This window comes from Streptopelia decaocto, assembly GCF_964273445.1.
Source record: "Streptopelia decaocto genome assembly, chromosome: 5".
Lineage (NCBI taxonomy): Eukaryota > Metazoa > Chordata > Aves > Columbiformes > Columbidae > Streptopelia > Streptopelia decaocto.
The window spans coordinates 44,487,248-44,507,238 of record NC_138659.1 but is presented as its reverse complement, the minus strand read 5'-3'; the positions used below and the strand labels follow the sequence as shown (position 1 = coordinate 44,507,238).

Below are 19,991 nucleotides of genomic sequence, written 5' to 3'. Positions count from 1 at the left end.
CTCATGAGAAAATACACTATCAAATCCTTGATCAACAGGTCTTCCATCTCTGCACAAAGCTGCATACTAGTGCAGACATAGGTCGGGGGGGGGGGGAGTGGGGCAGAAATGGGGTAGAAGATATATTTGAGCTGGAAAATACTCAGAATCCCTTCACAGAACCTCTTTGCATTTTAAAAAATTCTTCTTTAAGCAATCTAAGAGCCGAATGAGTGGCAAGAAAGAGGTATATGAGTGAAGGCAACCTCCTGGTCACCTACAGTTGACTACCAAAAGACAAACAGCCTGTATTTTCTGGGTACAATACATAGCATTCCCTTTTTCTTTTGCTCACCATATTTTTTTTCTGGTTGGTTATTTCTGACCTTGGTGCTTCTATCAGCCAGGGCAAACCCTGACACATTTCAGGTCAGCTGCAAATTTATACCCTGTGCTCTTGAAAGTTTGAAATGGGATGAAGAACTGATAAGTTAAGAGCTTTTCTTTTTGGTGAAAGTGGGTTTTTGTTTGTTTTTGCAAGGAGAACCTTTTCTTTTTTTATGCTCTTCACCACAGACCATACTTTTCAACCACTACGAAAATACTTCAGCAACAAGGAAGTCTAGCCAAGGAGTTAATCCAAAAACTTTTAAAAGGCAATTCATTTCTCCCTCCTATTCCTCTGTACTACAATGAACATAACAGCAAAGGAAACCTATTAACTTGCTTTCCATGTCACATTTTTTCCTGCTAGGAAATATCTGCTACACATATTGCCAATGAGAAGACCCCCCCACAGCTAAGTTGTCTCCTTTTTTATCTTATTTGCAGTCACGTGGCATAGCTGATCACTGACAACAACTCTGACCCAAAGGGCAGTATAACAAAGCTGCTCTATTTCACCCCAAACCCTTCTGGTCAGACTCTTATCAGTGTACCTCATGATGCACAACAGCATTTTGCATTAGACTTTCAGGTACCATAGACATAAAATTGATTTGAAGCTGGAATGTTCTCAGTGGCAGATGTTATGCTTAGTCTTCCCAAATATATAATCTTATTTGAACCCCCTCTATCAAGCCTTAAGTTAAAGAGGAAAATTTAAACTATAAAGGCACTTAGTAACTTTACTCTTCATTGTAAAGCAAAGTACAAGATAGTGAAATAGCTACAGTTCAAGGGAAGAAGTAGAATGATTAACCTTCTATAACCTATCAACACCAAACTACATTATATGATCATTTCTGACCTTAGAAGCTGACCTATAGGACTACAGTAATGGACCTACATAGATGTGACTGGGCAGTCGAGCCAGGCCTTGTTCTGAGCTTGGCAAAACAGAGAACAAGGGGTAGTCCCTCCATAAAAAGGCCAGACAATCTAACTAAAAAAAAAAAACCCCACAAACAAAAAAAACCCTGAAAATAAAGAAGAGAAGAGATTTTTCTATGGCCATGTAGTAGTTTAGTGGCTGAACAACTAACAGGAATAGAGCTCTTCCCAAGTCCCATTTATTGCCCTAACCACAACATGTGCTACTGCATACCAGTAATTATTCTTCAAGGTCAAGACTTTACTGTGTATTGATTCACTATTTAGAAGCTGAAAACAGACAAACAGTTCAGAAGTGTAATAAGAAATCAATGGATCACTGTTAATTTCCTTCCCAATACCCATTGTTCGTTAGGAGATGCTTCAACACAGCGTTTATGGGAGCTCTCTAAGCAACAATGCAGCCCTTTTTAATGCAAGCAGTAACATACTTTTCCAAGTTTCATTTCCAAGAAGATACGTCAGCAGCTAAAAGGTTTAAAATTGCTTAGTTTAATCAAGCTCTTTGGGGGAAAAAACAAAAGACTGGCAGACACAGCAGTCAAAACGCGTTCGCCAAAGAAGAGAAGTTTGGACACTAAATAGAAAATGGAAAAATGGCCAAAAAATGAGTTGCAAAAACTCAGACTTCTACAGAGTATTCCTACAAGACCTCATATTTCTTTACAGTCAGTAACACACCTAGAGTTATAACAGTCTTCTGAGACAGGTAAAGATAACCCTTTCCCTGCAGATTAGTTACCCAGGTTGCAAAAGATAACATTGCCAAAGCCTGACTTCTGCTGTAAAACTGACAAAGTCAGGTCAAATATTGTCTGGTGTCGATATGAAACTCATTCAATATAGTAAGCCTTACCATCACATGATGCTTTAAACATCCTGCAGAGCAGCAGAGGGATTTTTTTTTTTAATGCAGCAGTATAGGAACACTGACAATCACTTATACCCACGGTACATAGTGTTGACACCAAAATTAAGTTCTCCACACAGCTACTGATCTATACTGACCCTGTTTTCGCTTATGAACATAGGTAGTTTGTATATCTACAGCAAAGTAAAAAGAAAGAAATTTCTTTCTTGGACAAAGAGTACATCAGCAAGTCCTCATAGGTAATTACAAGAGGATTACACTGCATTAACACATACCTTACAGAGTGTTCAATAGGCGTATAGAAATAGTTACAGTATTTTGGGCCAAACTATTTAAATGTAGATATTCACTGACTATTTGCTACCATAGCTAAGGTTAAGAATTGATATTTCAAGAAACCTGGGTGGTCAAAACTCCAAAACACAAGTCTCCATGCACTCATTAGGTGCAGTCACACAGCTATACAGATGCTGTGTACCATACACTGTTAGAATTACAAGCTTTTATCTTCACACTGGAGAAGCGTGGTCCTATAACAATAAGACTAAGGTCTGGGGTTTATCGATTGGCAAAAACTGCTGTGTTGCCATCTATATGAGCTGCATTGTGGCCAGTCCTTGGCCAAAGGATAAAGATGTATGGTTTACTGTGCTACCAATACACAGCCTCCATTGACATGTGTACTCAAGACGCTAAACTAAACTACTCCCCTTCATCTCAACAACTATGCAATTTAGCACTGTTTTGAGTCCATAGCTAAAAGTTCAGGCTTGTGTAGCACTGAGGAGATTTCACCAGTGACTGTTTTCAAAACTGCAGAGCAAGACATGTAAAAACAAGCAACAAAAATCGGGCCATGCACAGAGTCATCTGAGTAATGAATTCCCTTATGCATCCCTAAAGATCTGCAAGTTAACAGTAAATGCAAGGGGTTTTGGACAATTTCTGCAAGACAACCTAGCTTGAGCTAAATCTCAAAAATCTAATATGATGTGTCAGATACTGGACCAGACAGTCAAAGAATTACATGAAAAATTTGCCAGTGGTAAAATATTTCTTGTTAAAAATTAGAAACGGATTTTTATCTCTGGTCATATTTTCCCACAGAATCTGACCTAATAAGAAGTTACTGAAAAGATGAAAAAACCCACAGCCTATTACATTTATACCCTATTTTATGTTGGGTGAAAACTGGGAAGGAACAGCTGCATTAATTGCTGACAGATCATCAAAAGCCTTGTAGGAAACTTAACTTACTGTCCACATAGAGCAAGCAACAGAATTATTGGGTCTTAAGTAGCTACTGATCAAAACACACAACTGGGAGGCACCATTCCAATAGCCACTTTTTAAGCCTGAAAACAAATAAATTGGCAATTGCTAATTACAATAATTGCTGCTGGACAAAATCTGAGCAATTCTCACTTTATCTTTAAGCCAGGTATAGCCTGAAGTAGGAGCAGAAAGTTCAGATATTCCAAAATACACTACTTCAAAGCAGAATACTTAATAAGCTTTTAGAGAAAGGAATAACTTAAAAAAAAAAAAAAATCTATCCTAACAATATATATTAGAATTTAGCAGCTGTTATAAGTTTTTCACCTGTGAATTGTTTCTTACAATTTCGGTTTTGTTATTTTTAGAATAACTGAGACCGGTTTTTATCTAATGGCGATTAAAATATTCTGCCTCCCCCCCCCCCCCCCCATCTTTTTTTTTCATTGTTCCTTCTAAAGTTTTCTTCATATATGCTGTTTAAAAAAAATATCTGATGGACGAGATAGATGTACGAAGATGTCTATTTGGAGAAAGTGTGGTGTCTTTTCTATTCCCTCCCTCAACAATTTGGCAATGCTAATAAGTTGATAGAATAGGCAACAAGAGAGTTTAACTGCATTTTCACAAGACATTGTGAGGAGTTGTCACAAATATTAACAAGGAAAATAAACAGCTCTGAGCACATATGCACGTAGCCAGAGACATACATGTATATTCCTGCTAGAGGAGAAATAATATGAACCCGAAATCTAATGAAGAAAAATGAATACCAGACTAAATAAATTTCTATTTATGAATTATATTATTGATACATTTGTTAAGGTTGGAAAGCAGCACAAAATTAATGAAATTAAGGTGTTCTTAAGGAAAGGATTTCCAAAGTAAAACTCAGTAATTTACTCCAATCTCAACTTTTTGTTAAGTTTTGTCATTTTTTTGTGGATGTATTAATTATCAAAAATTATTTGCCAAGTTCTTCCTACAAATAATTTTTATACTGTAGATCATATGGCAGCAGTATATGAGAAGGATTGGCTGCTCGTTACATACAGCTGGCTTTGTTTGCAACATAAATCACAGGGTGTTTTTCTGAGCACACAGATATATGGGAGTTCATACAAACACACAGAGCGCTGACAAAAAAGTGCATTTCAGTTCTGTTCTCTCCCTCCCAAGACTTCTCAGCAGAACCTACATGCAAACGGTGACTTAGAGCAGCTGAGAGCAGAACACCAGGCATCCTGCAAAACACAACAATGTTTGATGGGACCAACATCTCTGAACTTGTGAGCCAGGTTATTGGGTCACATCCACCCTGCAGCTGGTGGTAACAATATATTATGTTCTCAGATCTGCTCATTATCTTTCAGAGAAAGAAATTTTGAGATGAAATGCCTGAAACCATTTCTCATGCTTGGATGTACAGAAGTCCAGTGAGTTTACCAAAAGTTAGGAGGATAAGCAGAGATGAAATGGAGAAGAGAGCAGCCTGGTCAGCAGGGACCCCTCAGGACTGCAGCCAGACACTGCTGTACCTTCTTCAGCCCCACAGAAGTATCCTGGTTGTGGAGGCAATAAATCTAATACCTTGTGTAACTTATACGTTCACATTTTTCAAACCCCTGGTTTGAGACAAAAGCTGGCAGTTTTTCCTCATCTATAAAATTATAACAAGCTTTTCAGCTTCACAGCACTTTTTGCTTGGGTTTTCAAAGTTGCTATTGTTCTTCAAAAAAAACACAAAAACTTGCAAATACAAATCTGGAAATACTTATACTGAATTGTCTGGGTAAATAAATACACAAAACAACTCTCATCTTAAGAGAAGGAGAAGAACAAGGCAGATTCAAGAGGAAAAGTACCTTCTGTGTTGGCTTGTATTGAAATACACTATAAATACTTAGAATGCTGTAATGCAAAATGACAGAGCTTACGGTTATTAAAGAAGTGATTGTAACATATAATTTCTTAATCAAAATGTTAATGTACATCAAGTATAAAGTCAAACCCAAATAACTCTCCCTTACATGCCAGTAAGAACTGTTAAGTCTTGAACTCTCATACAGGCATATTTGAGAAAGTAAATCTTTGGTATTTTTAACAACCAAAGCTATGCCCTGTGGTTTGCAGAACAGACACTGGACTCCTTCCAGGAGATGGAAGCACTCCAGGTAGAGCCAGGATGCTCTGAGCAATTATGGCAGACTCAGAGCCTTCCTCTTGTTAGAAGAAAGGGTCGCTTATTAGTTCTGGGAATCTGTCATGACCAGCCAGTGGAAAAAAAAGGAAAAAGGGAGCTGGAGATATTCCAGGTAAGATGCAGGAAAAATGGTTTGCAAACAAAGCCCTCGCCGCAAACTAGGGTTTTTTGGTGGTTTTTGTTTTAATTCTAAACAATGTCCTCCAGAAATACCAATATCCCAGTTTAGCCTGTACCCACACTGCTGCAAGAGCAGAAGTTGGACAGTAACACTAGAACTTCAAGTGAAAGAAAAAAATCTTTAAAGTGAAAAGCCTGTAACAAATTACTAGTTTACACTTGAAACTTCGGGGCCTGAGCAGACACTTAAAAGCCACAAACACACACGTGGCCAAACAAACTCATATTACTGCCGAGATCCAAAGCCACTGCTGCAAGTTTGGGTTTTCCTTGCCTTCCCTTGGTGATCAGCTTAGCTGGGAGGGCTATCAGTGTGAGATGACATTGTGCAGTGAGGTGACTGTAACAGATGTAGTTGGTCCTGTGAAGAACAGGAAAGGCATTATTTTTCTTTTCACAAGTATTTCACAGGCAGTGAGTGGGGTTAAGATTTTAAGCCCGTCCAAGCCCAAATGCCTCAGTGCCAAAAGGCAACCGGGTTCCTTAAAGTTGTTGCTTTGCATTGGGGTTGTTTCTCACCCTTAACAGAAGTGCAACTTCACAATGCCATCTGAGCCGTGTGAAAAGAAAGGAATAAGTAAAATGAAGGCTTTTACAGTTCCCCAGTAGTGCCTGTCACTCAAAACACAGCCACTCTTAATCCCAGTTCCAATAAACAGTGGAAACCATTCCCCTGAAATTCACATTGCAAAGCAAGGTAAAGGGAAGGGTTCAGACAACCGCTTTGCTCCCGGGCCCCAGGGGAGGCCAGCGGCTTTAGCAGGCAAGTTGGCTCACTAGAAAAAGGCAAAAACTAGCTCAAATGTAAACAAGATGAAGAAATAAAGGAGAATTTTTTTCTTGCGTCCAGATTTTAGTCAGTCCTTTAAAGAGGACAAAATTCATTGGGAAAAATAAATTTCAGAAGCAGGCTAGCTGACTGGTTTTTTAATTTTTTTTTTTTAACTGAAAATTGTTCTCGTTACAGGGCAAAATGCAGGATAGCACTTTTCATCCCAAATGCAGGATTTTTCCAGAGAGGGAAGGTATTTCTAAAGTACTCACTGTTAAAGCACACGCATCAAATCCCTGCTATGTGGCTTAGTGGTTGGTGTAAGAAATTTGAGGTCACAGCTTTGGCTGGCTCTGCCTGCCAGGGTTTCATGTTTATCCACAGTCAAGCTGTTTAGTTGGTCTAAGTTTATATACCTACAGAGTTGGTTTTAATAACACCCATCAAATGGATGCACTCACCCTTATTTAATATTGATAAAGTACTTAGTAGTTCTAGAGTACTACTCAGCTGAGGATCATTAGAAAAAAACATTATTTTTAGAGCCTGAAGAAAATGACATAGGGACATTTTCTTCTTCCCTTGCTGATTGAAACTTGACCCACGCCACTGATAAAATCCTGACTTGATGGCTGTTTAGTGTCCCGTGTCAAATAATACATAGTTTTGATTCCATTCCAAGCAAATAAGTGACCATTAGTACTACATTGGGCCACTACTCCTGCTATCAATCCTTCTGGAAGCCTCACTGAAAGGATAAATAGGCTACACAATGGAAATAAAAACAAAACAACAACAAAACACAAAAAAACCCAAACAAACAAACAAAAAATCACCAAAAAAACCACACAACAACATAAAAGTATGACTGAAGACAAACTATTCAGGTTATCAAAGCATGAAAACATTTTGCAATTGCTGAAATGCCAGTATGGCAAGCATTCGTATTCTGTGCCCTCCAAAAAAACACAGAAGGGACATCTTAGCATTTTGAAATCCCAGCTAATAGCAATGCTCAGCTGAGAGCCTTCTTTTATGCCTCCGCAGAAGAGAAAGTATGAAAATCCATGAAAGTGGGAAGAAAAAAAACCCAACCAACCAAAGCCCAACAACATCACAACACCAAAACAACCAACCACACACTAGAGGGAGAACTGCTATAGTCCATTGTATATGGGTGGGAGTGGGAAAGGCAGGAATTTGCCTTCAGTCCCAGAACCAGCATGGAAGAAATAGAAGTATCCTTCATCTTCTTTCAAGAGCAAGGAGGAAAGGCAGAGGAACAGTCCAGCTCATGCTCTGTGCTCTCAGGCTCACCTCATCTATGTCAACATTTTAGTCCAGAAGCATGCTCCTGTCATAAATCTTGCAGCTGTTCTCCTTCGCCCTGTTTTTATTCACATTTCAGAGCACAGAGAGCATGCTCTAAACACAAATCTGTGCTGAAAACGTTCTCTGGCTGCTGATGGGCATTTGGTCTAGATGGCAAGACTAGATCTTGCCCTAAGGAGAAAAATCCTGAAACAAGTAGAGTGTGGATGCCAGGTCCATTGATCCTCCTTTAAAACAATAACTGCTATCAAGCCACAGTACTCACTAGTGCAGATACAGCCCCACGTGCCACCCGACAGCCGGTTGGACTGTTACTTCCCCAAATAGGCTGTCAAAACAATAAACACTCAAACCATTACAGACCAAGAAAGGGAACCGTGAGTTTACTGATAAGGAAGATTTAAGTAAGGGAAAGTGGATGCTTAGAGAAGCAGGTTGAAAAGAATGAGGCCTTTTCCGTGATCTCTGGGAATTACTACAAGCCAAAAACAGAACTTTAAGAAATCCAGGCAGGATATATGACTCTTTAAATTTCTACTAAGTTATAAGTGAATGGTTTTCAAGCTTTCAGTGGAATATGCAGGTACCATGGAGCCATAATAGTCCGATTAAAAATCCATTATAGATTCCAAGGAGACTAAGCTACATCTCTGAGTAACTCAGTGGAATTTATTAGTCCTTGCAGACTGCCTGCCATTATGATCAAAAGCAATTATTCATGTTAAAAGTGTGACTGTTAAAGTTTTCCCAATGTAACCCAAGCCCCCTGCTAACATACAGTCTTCAAGCTATCCAAAAACCAGATCTTTAGGGGGTATACCATGAATTATTTATTTATTGGCCTTCTAGAGCCATTATCTATGAAAGAATTATAGTCACATAACTACAATGGTGGAGAGAACAAGAGAATCTTTGAAGTGAAGAAACAGTACAAGATAAAGGTGTTTTTAAAATAGAGAATTGAACCAAATCTGAACCCAGTTCAAACTGTCCAGCTAAACTGAAAATGAATTATTATTTTGGAAGTACTTCTGTAAATTGCACCTCCAGCTGACACCCCAGCCACAGTTAACCACAAATCAAAGCCAAACCACAACATTTTACTGGGGATATTAGTTGTCACTGTCAGTTCTTCTCAAAAGATTTTTAAGAGAATCATAATTTTGGCAATATTTGCAGCACAGTCATATTTTCAGTTCGTCAAGGGGAAAGGTTCAAAAGAAATTAAACAAAGGATATTATTTCTAATATATTTTTATATTCTTTACTAAATACAGGTAAATTTAGGCCAAGTGAAACTTTCTGGTAGCACTCTGTTTGCCAAAGGATGCCTGATAGTTTTCTGCTGACAGACAAAAAAAACCAATGCAGATAAGTGGGTTTGTTTTGTTTTGTTTGTTTGTTGTTTGTTTTGGTTTTGTTTGTTTTTCTAGCTCCACGAATCCTCTTGTCTCACCTCAATACATCTGGCAAGATAGGGTAACAGATACAGGATACTGACATCTTCATTCACGTCACTCATGACCTAGAAAAAAAAACCTGATCAAAAAGCATGAGCCCATCTTGTGCTGTGCCTCAGTCTGGATGTTACCATGTGTCACCTCCACTTTGCTGTATTTTGATGTAAATATAGTCAAAATACATGTGCTTACACCAGAGGCAGAATTACTAGCATGTATGTAATGTACTAACATTAAACCAGCAATGAAGCAGAACACAAACTTTTTTCTACAGAACCTACGATTGTTCTGGATCCCTCTGGTTCTTACTAACAAGGGACAACACCCGGCACCCCGATTTCAGATCAGAAAATACAGAATTTACGTCTGTTTCTTCAGAAGTAATCTGTGCTTGACAGCATTCTAATTCTTAAAACAGTAGAAAATAACCATTTTCTAACATTTTAGGCTTTTTAATAATTTAATTCTCCTTTTCTCTAAACCCAAAAAAGGGAGATGAATGCAGACTATTTAATAGCAGTTAAACTCCCACTCACTATGCTCTTCATTCAAAATACATTAGCGACTATGTAAAAACAAGCTACAGATACAGAGAGAAGGTTCAATAATTTAATTTGTACCAGAAGACGTAGTAAACCAATTGCATAATTCCACCCACTTCAATTAATAAACCAATACTAACTAAAACATCAATGTTTTTGCTTTTTGGAAAATCTAGCTGGTTTGGGGGACCCAGAGACTCAAAATTTTGCATTTTAATTTAGGCTTTTCTGTGGCAAATATTGTCAATGAAGACAGAGTATTTTGTATGAGGATTTTCACCAATTAGAATTATTTAATACAAATAGTACAGTTTGCTGAAGTACCATTACATTTCTCCCCAGAACTGGATAAATACATGCTGAATAAAGTTTTGCTGTAGCATTCATTTGTTAAAATCTTTGCTCATGGATGGGAAAACATTTTTGGTGAACACAACACATAACTGTGCCATTAGCAAAGCAGGAACTTGGCAATGGCAGGAACACGCAGTACCTTTGACATCACCAGTATGGCATTTCTGATGGTGAGCTGAAGCCACTTTCCTGAAAGATGTTCTACCTGGAGATATAAAAGGCAACAAGTGTAGAGGAAAGCCACCACAAAAAGATTTAAACTGTGACTTTTTCTATACTTGTCCTTTATATTTTCCCCATGTAGATACTTGCAGGACCTTTTGCTGTATTTGTAAGGTGAGCACTAGAATTATACTGGGACATCCATTTATTTCTCAATGTCCTTATTTACTCAGCAATTCAGTTTTGACGTACTTCTGAAGAGTGTCTCTGACAGCGTTGATGGGGATGAGTGTTTTTCGCTCAGAGGTTTACAGTGGCAAGGATATTGTGGCAGAAACAGTGAGGTGGACACATGTCAGCAGGAGAATGTGTTTCTGTAGCTACATACAGGCTCTGTAGCTGCCCCTGACCTACAGCTTGGGCTGAGACAAGTGAAAGAAAAAAAGGTGCAATCAATATTAAAAGTGGGAAAAGAAACTCCACACTTTTTTCACTACTTCATCAAAAACATATATCATCTGTTCATTGGCTCTTCACATTTCCTAGTAAATATAACATTCCATAAGGTGGAAACGCTGGAAAGTTAATTTTGGAGCAATTACAGCCTTGCAGACTTCCTCAGGTTTCATTTTTACTTTTCATTCAACAGGTTATTAATGTTAATGATACCCTTGGCTAATCCTGTCCTCACAGAACCAGGTGGTACATGTTAACACCTTCAAATTAACAGCTATGTTTAAGATAGACACACTAGTAGGCTTGTTCAGCCCTTTATATGAGAAGAAGCTACTTGCCTCACTGAACGGGAACAGGTCATGTCTGTATGTGCCGGCTGTTACCAGCCTTAGAAGGTTCACTGTATGGGTCTGCAGTAGTGTTTAGACCAACACAGAGAGAAAAAATAAAGTTTCAGGTTAGCCAGGAAGAAAAATTTCCAGAAGAATGGTATTGCTCAAAATATTGCAGTTTTACACCAAAGAGTGGTGTATATTTTTCCTTAAAGCAGGAGTACCTATACCATTCTCGTTCATTTATTTACTGTAATCTCCACTATCACTTCATCTTTCTTATTTAGGATTGTTTTGAAGAAACAAAGAAAACATGTCTTGTTAGAAGTTGATGTTCTGCCTTTGGTTGAATTAAACAGGGCTAATGTGAACGTGAATTTGATCAGGGACAAGCAACCCTATACCAAGAACTCTGTTTTTACACAGGCCTTGGAATAGCACTTTTTTACCTTCGAATCTTTTTCTTGGTGAATGATTGGACTATAGTACATGGAGAATGGACAATAGTGCTTTTACTAACAATACTTATATGTGAGAAAGAGAGAAAGATGTTTGCCAATTGTATTAATTGAGGTGAAAAAACAGCCTGGCTTACAAAGGAAGAGAGTAGATTTTAATGATTTTAAGTAAGGGTTTTGTTGTTCCAGGAGCAGTGCTAGCGTAGTTAATATCACCATGATTTCTATCTAAAATTGATAAATGTACATATATGGAAAATTTTTTTTACTAAAGTAGCTTAGTCCGTATTTTATACCCGCATCAATATCATTGTTCCCATAAAACCATACACTAGAACTGATGTAAATCTGATCCAAAACCTGTACACCACGTATCTGTTATAAAAGCTGATGACTTTTAGGTCCCTCATGGGATGATACTAAGTGACAGCTTCTTCATGTCCAGAGCTCTAAATGGATCGGTATTATTGTCACCCCATTACCTGAATTAGACAACTCAAAACCAGATCATACGCAAGACAAGTTCTATATGATCCTGGAGAATTTCATAGGCATGTGAGGTGTGCTGACTGAGGCAATCATTGAGGTCTCATGTGAGACAGAGGTCCAAGTTTCAGGACATGAAAATAAAAATCTCTTGTCTTCGGGCATCTGCAGTTCATTCCTTTCAGGTAAAGAACTGCCTAAAACCTTCCTAAAGAGTTTCAAATTCTAATATAAATAACATGTCAACAAAAGTAACCAGGAAGCAAGCTTTCCTGCAACAGGGTTAGTGCTAATTAAGAGAAATGCCAGCTCTGGAATTGACATGGCAACTCAGAATGGGTAAGGTCCATGTACTTGCGAACAAATGAAATAATCATTCTGTTATCCAGCCTAATGGAAAGGGGGTTTAAAACAGAAAAAGCAAATACACAGATATGTAAAGAAGGCATTAAGTAGAAATCAGCGAGATGCAATGTTAAAGCAGGCAGTAGCAATATTCTCTGTGACAACTGCCATGCAAGCAGATTCCCACATGATGGATAAAATGCTGCTTCCATACCCGAGCTGACTTAAGAACAATCAACACTTCCACAAAAAGCAGTCAAATAACCCATTACCAAAAGCTAACTGTAGCTACAATCCCAGCTTCCAGTCCCACCACAACCACTCTGTTCATAGGTCCTACTAGTCCCCTCTCATGCCCTTCATCTCCTATTAACTACTATGGCCTGTGCCATCCACCAATCATCATTTCTTTATCTCCATCATTCTCTTCTCCTTCCTGCAATGGCTCTAAGTCTTACTTTATTGAAGCCTTGTTCTACCTCAGCAAACTCCGAGCTTATATTTCTTGGAAGAAAGAATCTGGTGGAGCTCCCAGGAGAGCACAGGGAAGAAATGGCAAGCCATTAGGCACCATATCTGGCTCCTGGAGCTTGCTGTACTGTGTATTTAATGAGAGAAGTAGAGGGGCAGAGACATCATACACAGTAAAGGCACACACAAAAAGGTACAAATGAAACAGTCCACACATTAAAAAAAAAAAAAAAAAAAAAAGAGAAAAAAAAAGAAAAGTCACGCTTTCCCTCCTTGGGCAGCTGTTGTAGTATTTTTATTGCATACTCTAACACCTATGCCTTTAAGGGGCTCCACAGGCAGTACGTATCTTCTTCATTTGGTAGCCAGTCAGAAAGCACTGAGGACATTTAAGAAATGCCCTCAGTAAAGGGTCTCACACATAATAAGGTGAGTCAGGGGGATTCCCAGGTGACAGTAACTCTCCAGACTGCCCCCCCCACCTGCATTTCTCTGGCTGGTAGAGGCAGCACCAGCAGCAGCTCCAGGGCAGGCGCCTACAGGGGAGGCAGCCAGGCTGCCCCTGCGCCAGTTCTGCCCTGCTCTGCTCTGCCCGCTGCCTTGGGCTCCCGCGCTTGGATCCCTGTATCAAACAAGAGACAAAAGCTAAGGTGGGCTAAGCTAAAGGGATAAGATGCCTCAGCTACTGTTTCTGGACAGGGATGCTGTACTTTTAGGTCAGTACTAGAGACAAGAAGCTACTGCCTTTTAGAAATGAAATGAAGAGAACACTTCAGAAGCCTGTGCTGCTGCTGAAGAGCCTGTGGGAAGCTCTGCAAAATGATGAAAAAAAACAACCAACCAACCACCACAACAACAAAAACAACAACAGCAACACCCACACACAAAAAACACCAAAACCAAACCAAACAAAAAATAAAATAAAATAAAAAAAAAACAAAAACAAAAAAACAACCCACAAAACCAAACCAGTACTTCTCACACAACTACTCATGGCCAGGGCATCTTTCATGTAATTACTCAGTAATGCACTGACAACTTAACACAGAGCAAGGATGGAGGCTCCAAGACTTGAAATCATAAACCAGCCAGGTGCAAAACCTGTGTGCTCCAGAAGAATCTGATACACCAGTTACCCATTTGGTGGTTTGAGACAGTCCTGTAGGAATTGTGCTGGACACGCAACTCGCAGCAAGTCATTATCGCAAATGGTATATATTTATCAAAATTGTACATATGAATGAACTACAAATTCATATTCTTCCATTTCCAGATCTTTCTACATCGAAGCCAGGGAAGGAAGAGTAGCTATAAGTCACTTCTGCTTAGAGGAAGAAAACTGTAATTCTGATTTTTTTACCCAAGCACTAGGCTGAAGATGAGCCTTTAGATAGCTGCAAAAATACATGGTATGACATACCCAAGCACATGCATTTCCTAGACCCAGTTTCACAAAGTGGTTTACATTATGTTTCATTGCTGGCAGCAGAATTCTTGTACCTATATAGCAAACACAAATGGCTGTAATGTCCATAACTCAGAAATGCCACATGCAGATGTACTTCTACAGTTTATGACTCTGCTGAAATAGCTTCTCATAATTTGAAGAGCGCTTACACACTGTTTCCATCACATAGCTAAATTATTTCATAATAAGATAAGAATCTCTGCTGCAGCATATGAAAAACATTTACTTGGAATATTCCAGCTACACTGTAGCTGAATGGCCTCTTATATTATGTATATCCCCATTACGGAATCCAGAGAATACAGTGGTGGGTTCAAGTTACCTGGTTTCTCTAGTCTTATTGGCAGTTTGGGGTGTTCATTCTGTTTTCCTTTCAGAGTCCTATCTAATCTACAAGTAGACTGAGAAGACAGCAGTTCAGATCAAGACACCTTTTGAAGTTTGAGAATCCAGGATATTTACTATTAAGGCATATTCATTTTTAAAATATGGAGTACATTAAAGTAAAAAAAGTCATACAGTGTAAGGCTGACATCATCTAAAGTTATGAACATTGAAAGCAGGAACATAACTACATTACATTAGGAAACAACAAGTCCTGGCCAGAAGTGGAAAATCATGTTCCTCGCTTGTGCAGAGATGCCTTGGGAAGAGAGCAGCTGGAAGAGGCCCAGCTCACTAAGGGGACAGGTTGAGTGAGCAGTTATAAAGTAATTTTGAATAAATTACATGGTCACCTACTACTTAGGGAACAGGTCTGAAGATGCCGGATCCTCTCTCTGTGTTTGCCTTTGAACTGTTTCAAGGCTTCTATTTTCAAGCCACTTAAGCCATTCAGATTATTTAAAGTGTCATGTTACAGTTCCAGTTGTTTTTTCTTCCCTTCTTAGCACTACTCATGAATAAAATCAGGATGATAAAAACCCAACTGTTTTAACACCATAAGGCTGATGCATAATCTGTATAGTTGATGTCACTCATACCCTACCTTGACATAATCAATAGGAACAGTGCACATGCTGAAGACATCATGCAACCATTGGATGTCTCATTGAACAGTTTTGCCTCAAATATTTCAGAGGACAACAGATGCAATTACCCTTCACAACTTTTTTCCTCTACTGTGACATACCTGCTAAAAAGACCGTTTGTACCAACCTTCTCCCCGCTAATCTATGGCTTCTAGAGATGAAGAAAGAGGGTTTACTATTAAAAACAAAACAAAACCAAAACGAAACACTATCTTGAGCATAACTGGACTGTAGCAAACGTGGCAGCAGCATTTTGCTAAACAAAGAGCAGCATTAAGGCCAGCAAGGGAGAGAAACTGCTTTCCAGCAGAAACTACAACAGAAGACCAAGATGACAACTGAATCTCGAAGTGAGGGTGATCTTTAGTTAAGCTATTCATAGCTGAGGCATAGGCGGCCTTTTCCATTTCTTGATATGCTAAATAAAGCACCTATTCAGTTCACTCATTTCTCTGTGTGGTTACTAGCTGCCACCAGGGCTACTATCAAGGGGAGGTTCCAGATGAAACCTTTCAACATTCAAACGCATCTGGTGGGAAGCATGTTGTCCTTGATGCGCTGGGGCTGCTGCGCCTCTGAGAGCAGCTGCGGTCATCAGTGCGCTCCAGCTCTGCCTGCCCTCGCCCTGCTGTGGTCTGAACTGTGTTGCCCAGATGAAGCAATCAAACCAACCCACCGACCACAGTGAGGGCTATATTCAGTTTGGAAAAAAAGTATCAAAATATACCAAACACACTTGGTCCAAAACATTGTATCACCTCAGCCACTCTAAGGTCTGAGAACCCTGTTATCTTCTCTGCTTGTTCAAGACTACCATTTGCTTCACAGCATGCTACTAAACAGAATGAACAGTGTATCTGTCAAAGAAAAATACATGTATTTTGTTTTAAATTTATCAAGTGAAAGAGGGAAGTGATAAGAACAGAAATTATTGTTAAGGAAGAAATTCACATGCCTACAAAAAACAAACTCCACAACAACAAAACAAGCAGCTTCAGCCTAGTTCCTCCTCATAGACTTTCTACCATACTCTGACTTAACTATCACCATCTGCCAGAAGGGCAAGTTCTTCTGATGTGATCTGTATATCTTGTTCTTCTTCCATTTACCAGCAAATCCTGGAAAGTCATCCTCTTCTTCCTCCGAGATTAATTGAGTCACAAAACCTCATTCATATTTTTTTTCTTCTTTAAAACATTATACAATTGTTTGAGTTTGGGATGCAATTTGATTTAATTCTCTGTTATTATGATCTATGCAGTGAACAGTTACAGAGCTAGAGACTTTTTACACTGGCTAGGTTGTGCCCTCTCATGCTCATATGTACATGTTTAGTTTTGCTCTAAAAAGCTTGTAGACCAAGAGAGTTTATAAATGAGCAAACTGCATTCATGCTGCAAGGACTTTGTCATTAAGAAAAGATATATTAGCACCACTGAAGGAGATGAGTTTGATTCAGCTGTTCCAAACTTTACCTCACCTTACAGTTCTGCAAAGTTACAATCTTCACCTTCACTTAAACTCCTGCAAGCAGATAGCTGTGCTGCCTTAACTACATGCTCTCAAAAGTGAAACACATCCATCTTTGGTGTTTGCAGTTGACAATTTAATAGTGTTTTCTGCTGTGCATATGCTGACCTGCATTTTCTATTGGTTGTCGCCATGCCTTTTCAGAACAGCAATTTTTCTTCAATCTTAGCAGACATATGGCTCATTATGGCAAACCTAGATGACAACTTTGATGTTTCAAAGGTCAGATTTTTTCTGTTATCTAAGTAAGGTAGGTTTCCCCCCACCAAGACCACACTGGGAAGACACATAAATTTCTATCCTCCTGTCACTCAGGAAAGAGAACAAGGAGCTTTGCTCAAGTTTTCAAGTTACCTCCTGGGAGTTCCTTTGGTTTTAAAAAGAAAACTCCTAGTTTGATTGCTACAGATGTTTGTACCAAAGTGAGAAATAGCTGCCCTGCTCCACTCATCGCAGGGAAGGCAGTGGTGAAGAGTTTATGAACTGTAATTACCAGCTTACCCACTCAGGCTCCTTCCTAAAAGGAGAATCATTCATCATCCTCTTTTGTGCTACTAACTCCTTAAAAGGCCTACTTAGCTTTAACTCCAGCGTATCCCACCGCAGCCAGGCTCCCCGAGAGCCTGCGCCAGGGCTACCTAGATGGATTTCAAAGGGAACATCGCCCACTTGCCTGCCTTATTTGGGAAACCCTGACTCTGCAAGGCTTGGCACAACCTCCGTGACCAAGTAAGCCTTTGTAAACCTGGAGCTTTGACAGAGATTTAATGAGAAGGAACCTCAGGTTACTATGAGCTCCTAGCATCGGCAAGAAATAGAAATGAGAGTGAAAAGGGAGGGCGGGCTGACGAGTCACCAAGCGAAACTTGCAGAGTTAAAAACAACCCCAAAACAGCCCGGCGAGCAGCCTTCGGGAAGGCTTTGCGTGTGTTGCGTGTAAAACCCTTCAGGAAGGAGGAAAAGGAAGGCCGGGGAGCAAGCAAGCGAGCCGGCGCAAACCAGGCGGGCAAGTCGCCAGCGGCCCGGGGACACCCCCGGCCAGTGGCCCGGGGACCTCCGCCGGTACACGCACACACATACACACATATAATAGATATACAGACACACACACGCAGCCGGGCAGGGCCGGGGGCGGAGCGGCGCCGGGACGCCCCTGCATCCAGCGGCGCGGCCACCGCCCGCCCCCCGCACCCCCGCGGCGGGCAAGAGGCCTATGGGGGCGCGGCGCCGCTGCCGGAGCGCCGGCAGCCCCTCCCCGCCGCTGCCTGCGGGAGTGGGAATAAAGACAGATAGCGGGGCAGGCACCGGCCGGGCGGGAGAGCGCAGAAAGTTTCCTGCGGAGCCCGCGGGCGGCGGCAGCGATGCCCGTGCTGCGCGGAGCGCTGGGGCTGGGCGGGCGCCGCCGGCCTTAGGGGCAGCGAGAGCGGCGCGGGGCCCGGCAGCGAGCCCCCGGCCTCTCCTCCGGGCGGCGAGGGGGAAGCACCCCGGGCAGGGACGAGAGAGCGGCGCTGTTCGGAGCGCGGGGAGGGGGAGCGGCACCGCGGGGAAAGCCGCCGCCGGCAGAGCCCGTGGGGAAAGATGAGCTTGTTGTCAGCCATCGACACCAGCGCCGCGTCCGTCTACCAGCCCGCCCAGCTCCTCAACTGGGTCTATCTCTCTCTGCAAGACACGCACCAGGCCAGCGCCTTCGATGCCTTCAGACCCGAACCCTCCTCGTCCCAGCACCCCGACCTCGGCTACACCAAGAGCACCCCGGAGCTGGGCTCCTCGCTCAGCTCCAGCTATCTCAACAGCTTCTTCCAGCTCCAGCGGAGCGAGGTGAGTCCGCACCACCACCGCCGCCGCCCGGCGCGCAGCCCCCAGCCCCCCCGGGCCGCAACCGCCATGATGCCTGGGCAGCTTCCCCCCCCACCCTCCGAGCCAGGACCGAGCCCGCCGGCGGGACGGGGCAGCCCCGCTCCGCGCCCCGCACGGCTGGGGAGGCTCGGCCGGCGGCGCAGGTTCGTTCCCCGGCCCCTTCCCGCCCCGCCGGAGCGCGCTGCCTCGCTCCTCCGGCCCCTCGGCGCTGGCGGCGGCGCCCGTCCCGCTAACGGGCCGCCGGGGCGAGGCGCCGCCGCCCGGGCGGCATTGGCGAAGCTGCCCCCGCCGCCGCCTCCGCCCGCCGCCCGTGTTGACAGTCTGGTAAATGGTTACACCGATTTCCCTTGCGCTGCCGGGACGGTGCCGGCGTACGAGGGGGGGACACACAGAAAGTGCTACAACCGTAATAACATGCAAAAATCCCCCTACCCCACCTTTTTGAGACTTAAAAAAGTCAACATAAAGAATATATGTAGTTTAAGAGAGATCAGAGGCTGACATTATTTGAAAGGAAGAGATATAAACAGGAACGTGACAAAAACAGAGTGAAAAAAAGTTTTGTGCACATTTCATAACACAAGAACAAGACTAAATGAAACCAAAGGGAAGGAAGCTAAAAAAACAGGGTATGCAAAGACAATTCACTGTGGAACTCCCTGTCACAGGAAGTTGTTGAGGTCAAGCAGTTCTGCATTGGAGGGACTTCACATGCATGGAGATACTGCAAGGTGGCACCTCGCTCACAGCCTCTCCAGAAAATATCCAACAGTGTCATTGCTCCATACCGTGCAGCTCTTGCCACAGACATTCAACAGTGGTTCCATTTGATGAGGGTTAGATGAGCTATGCAGCCGACCAGCTCTAGCAGTTCCCACAGAATGACATTTCAGAGCCCTCCCAGCACCATTTAAGTTAAAGCATAGGTTTAGAAAGTACTCTCAGTGAAAATACATGTTTCTGTTTATTCACCAAAGATACGAGGTTGTTAAAACCACATCAAATTCCCTAACTATTATGGTGTTATAGCTCTTAATAGTTAAGAGCTGGAGTTTTATATACACATCCTTTTTTTCCTTAGTTAGAAATTCTTTC

General features: G+C 41.6%; 1 protein-coding gene across 1 annotated transcript in view; it reads left to right on the top strand.

The window, feature by feature from the left end:
• The first annotated feature begins 18,298 nt into the window (after window positions 1-18,298).
• ZCCHC24 (zinc finger CCHC-type containing 24) overlaps window positions 18,299-19,991 on the top strand; it is a 113,693-nt gene continuing 112,000 nt past the window's right edge. Inside the window, exon 1 of the mRNA XM_082053522.1 lies at window positions 18,299-18,857. Coding sequence (XP_081909648.1) covers window positions 18,618-18,857 — 240 coding nt within the window. The 5' untranslated portion in view covers window positions 18,299-18,617. The remainder of the gene's footprint in view (window positions 18,858-19,991) is intronic.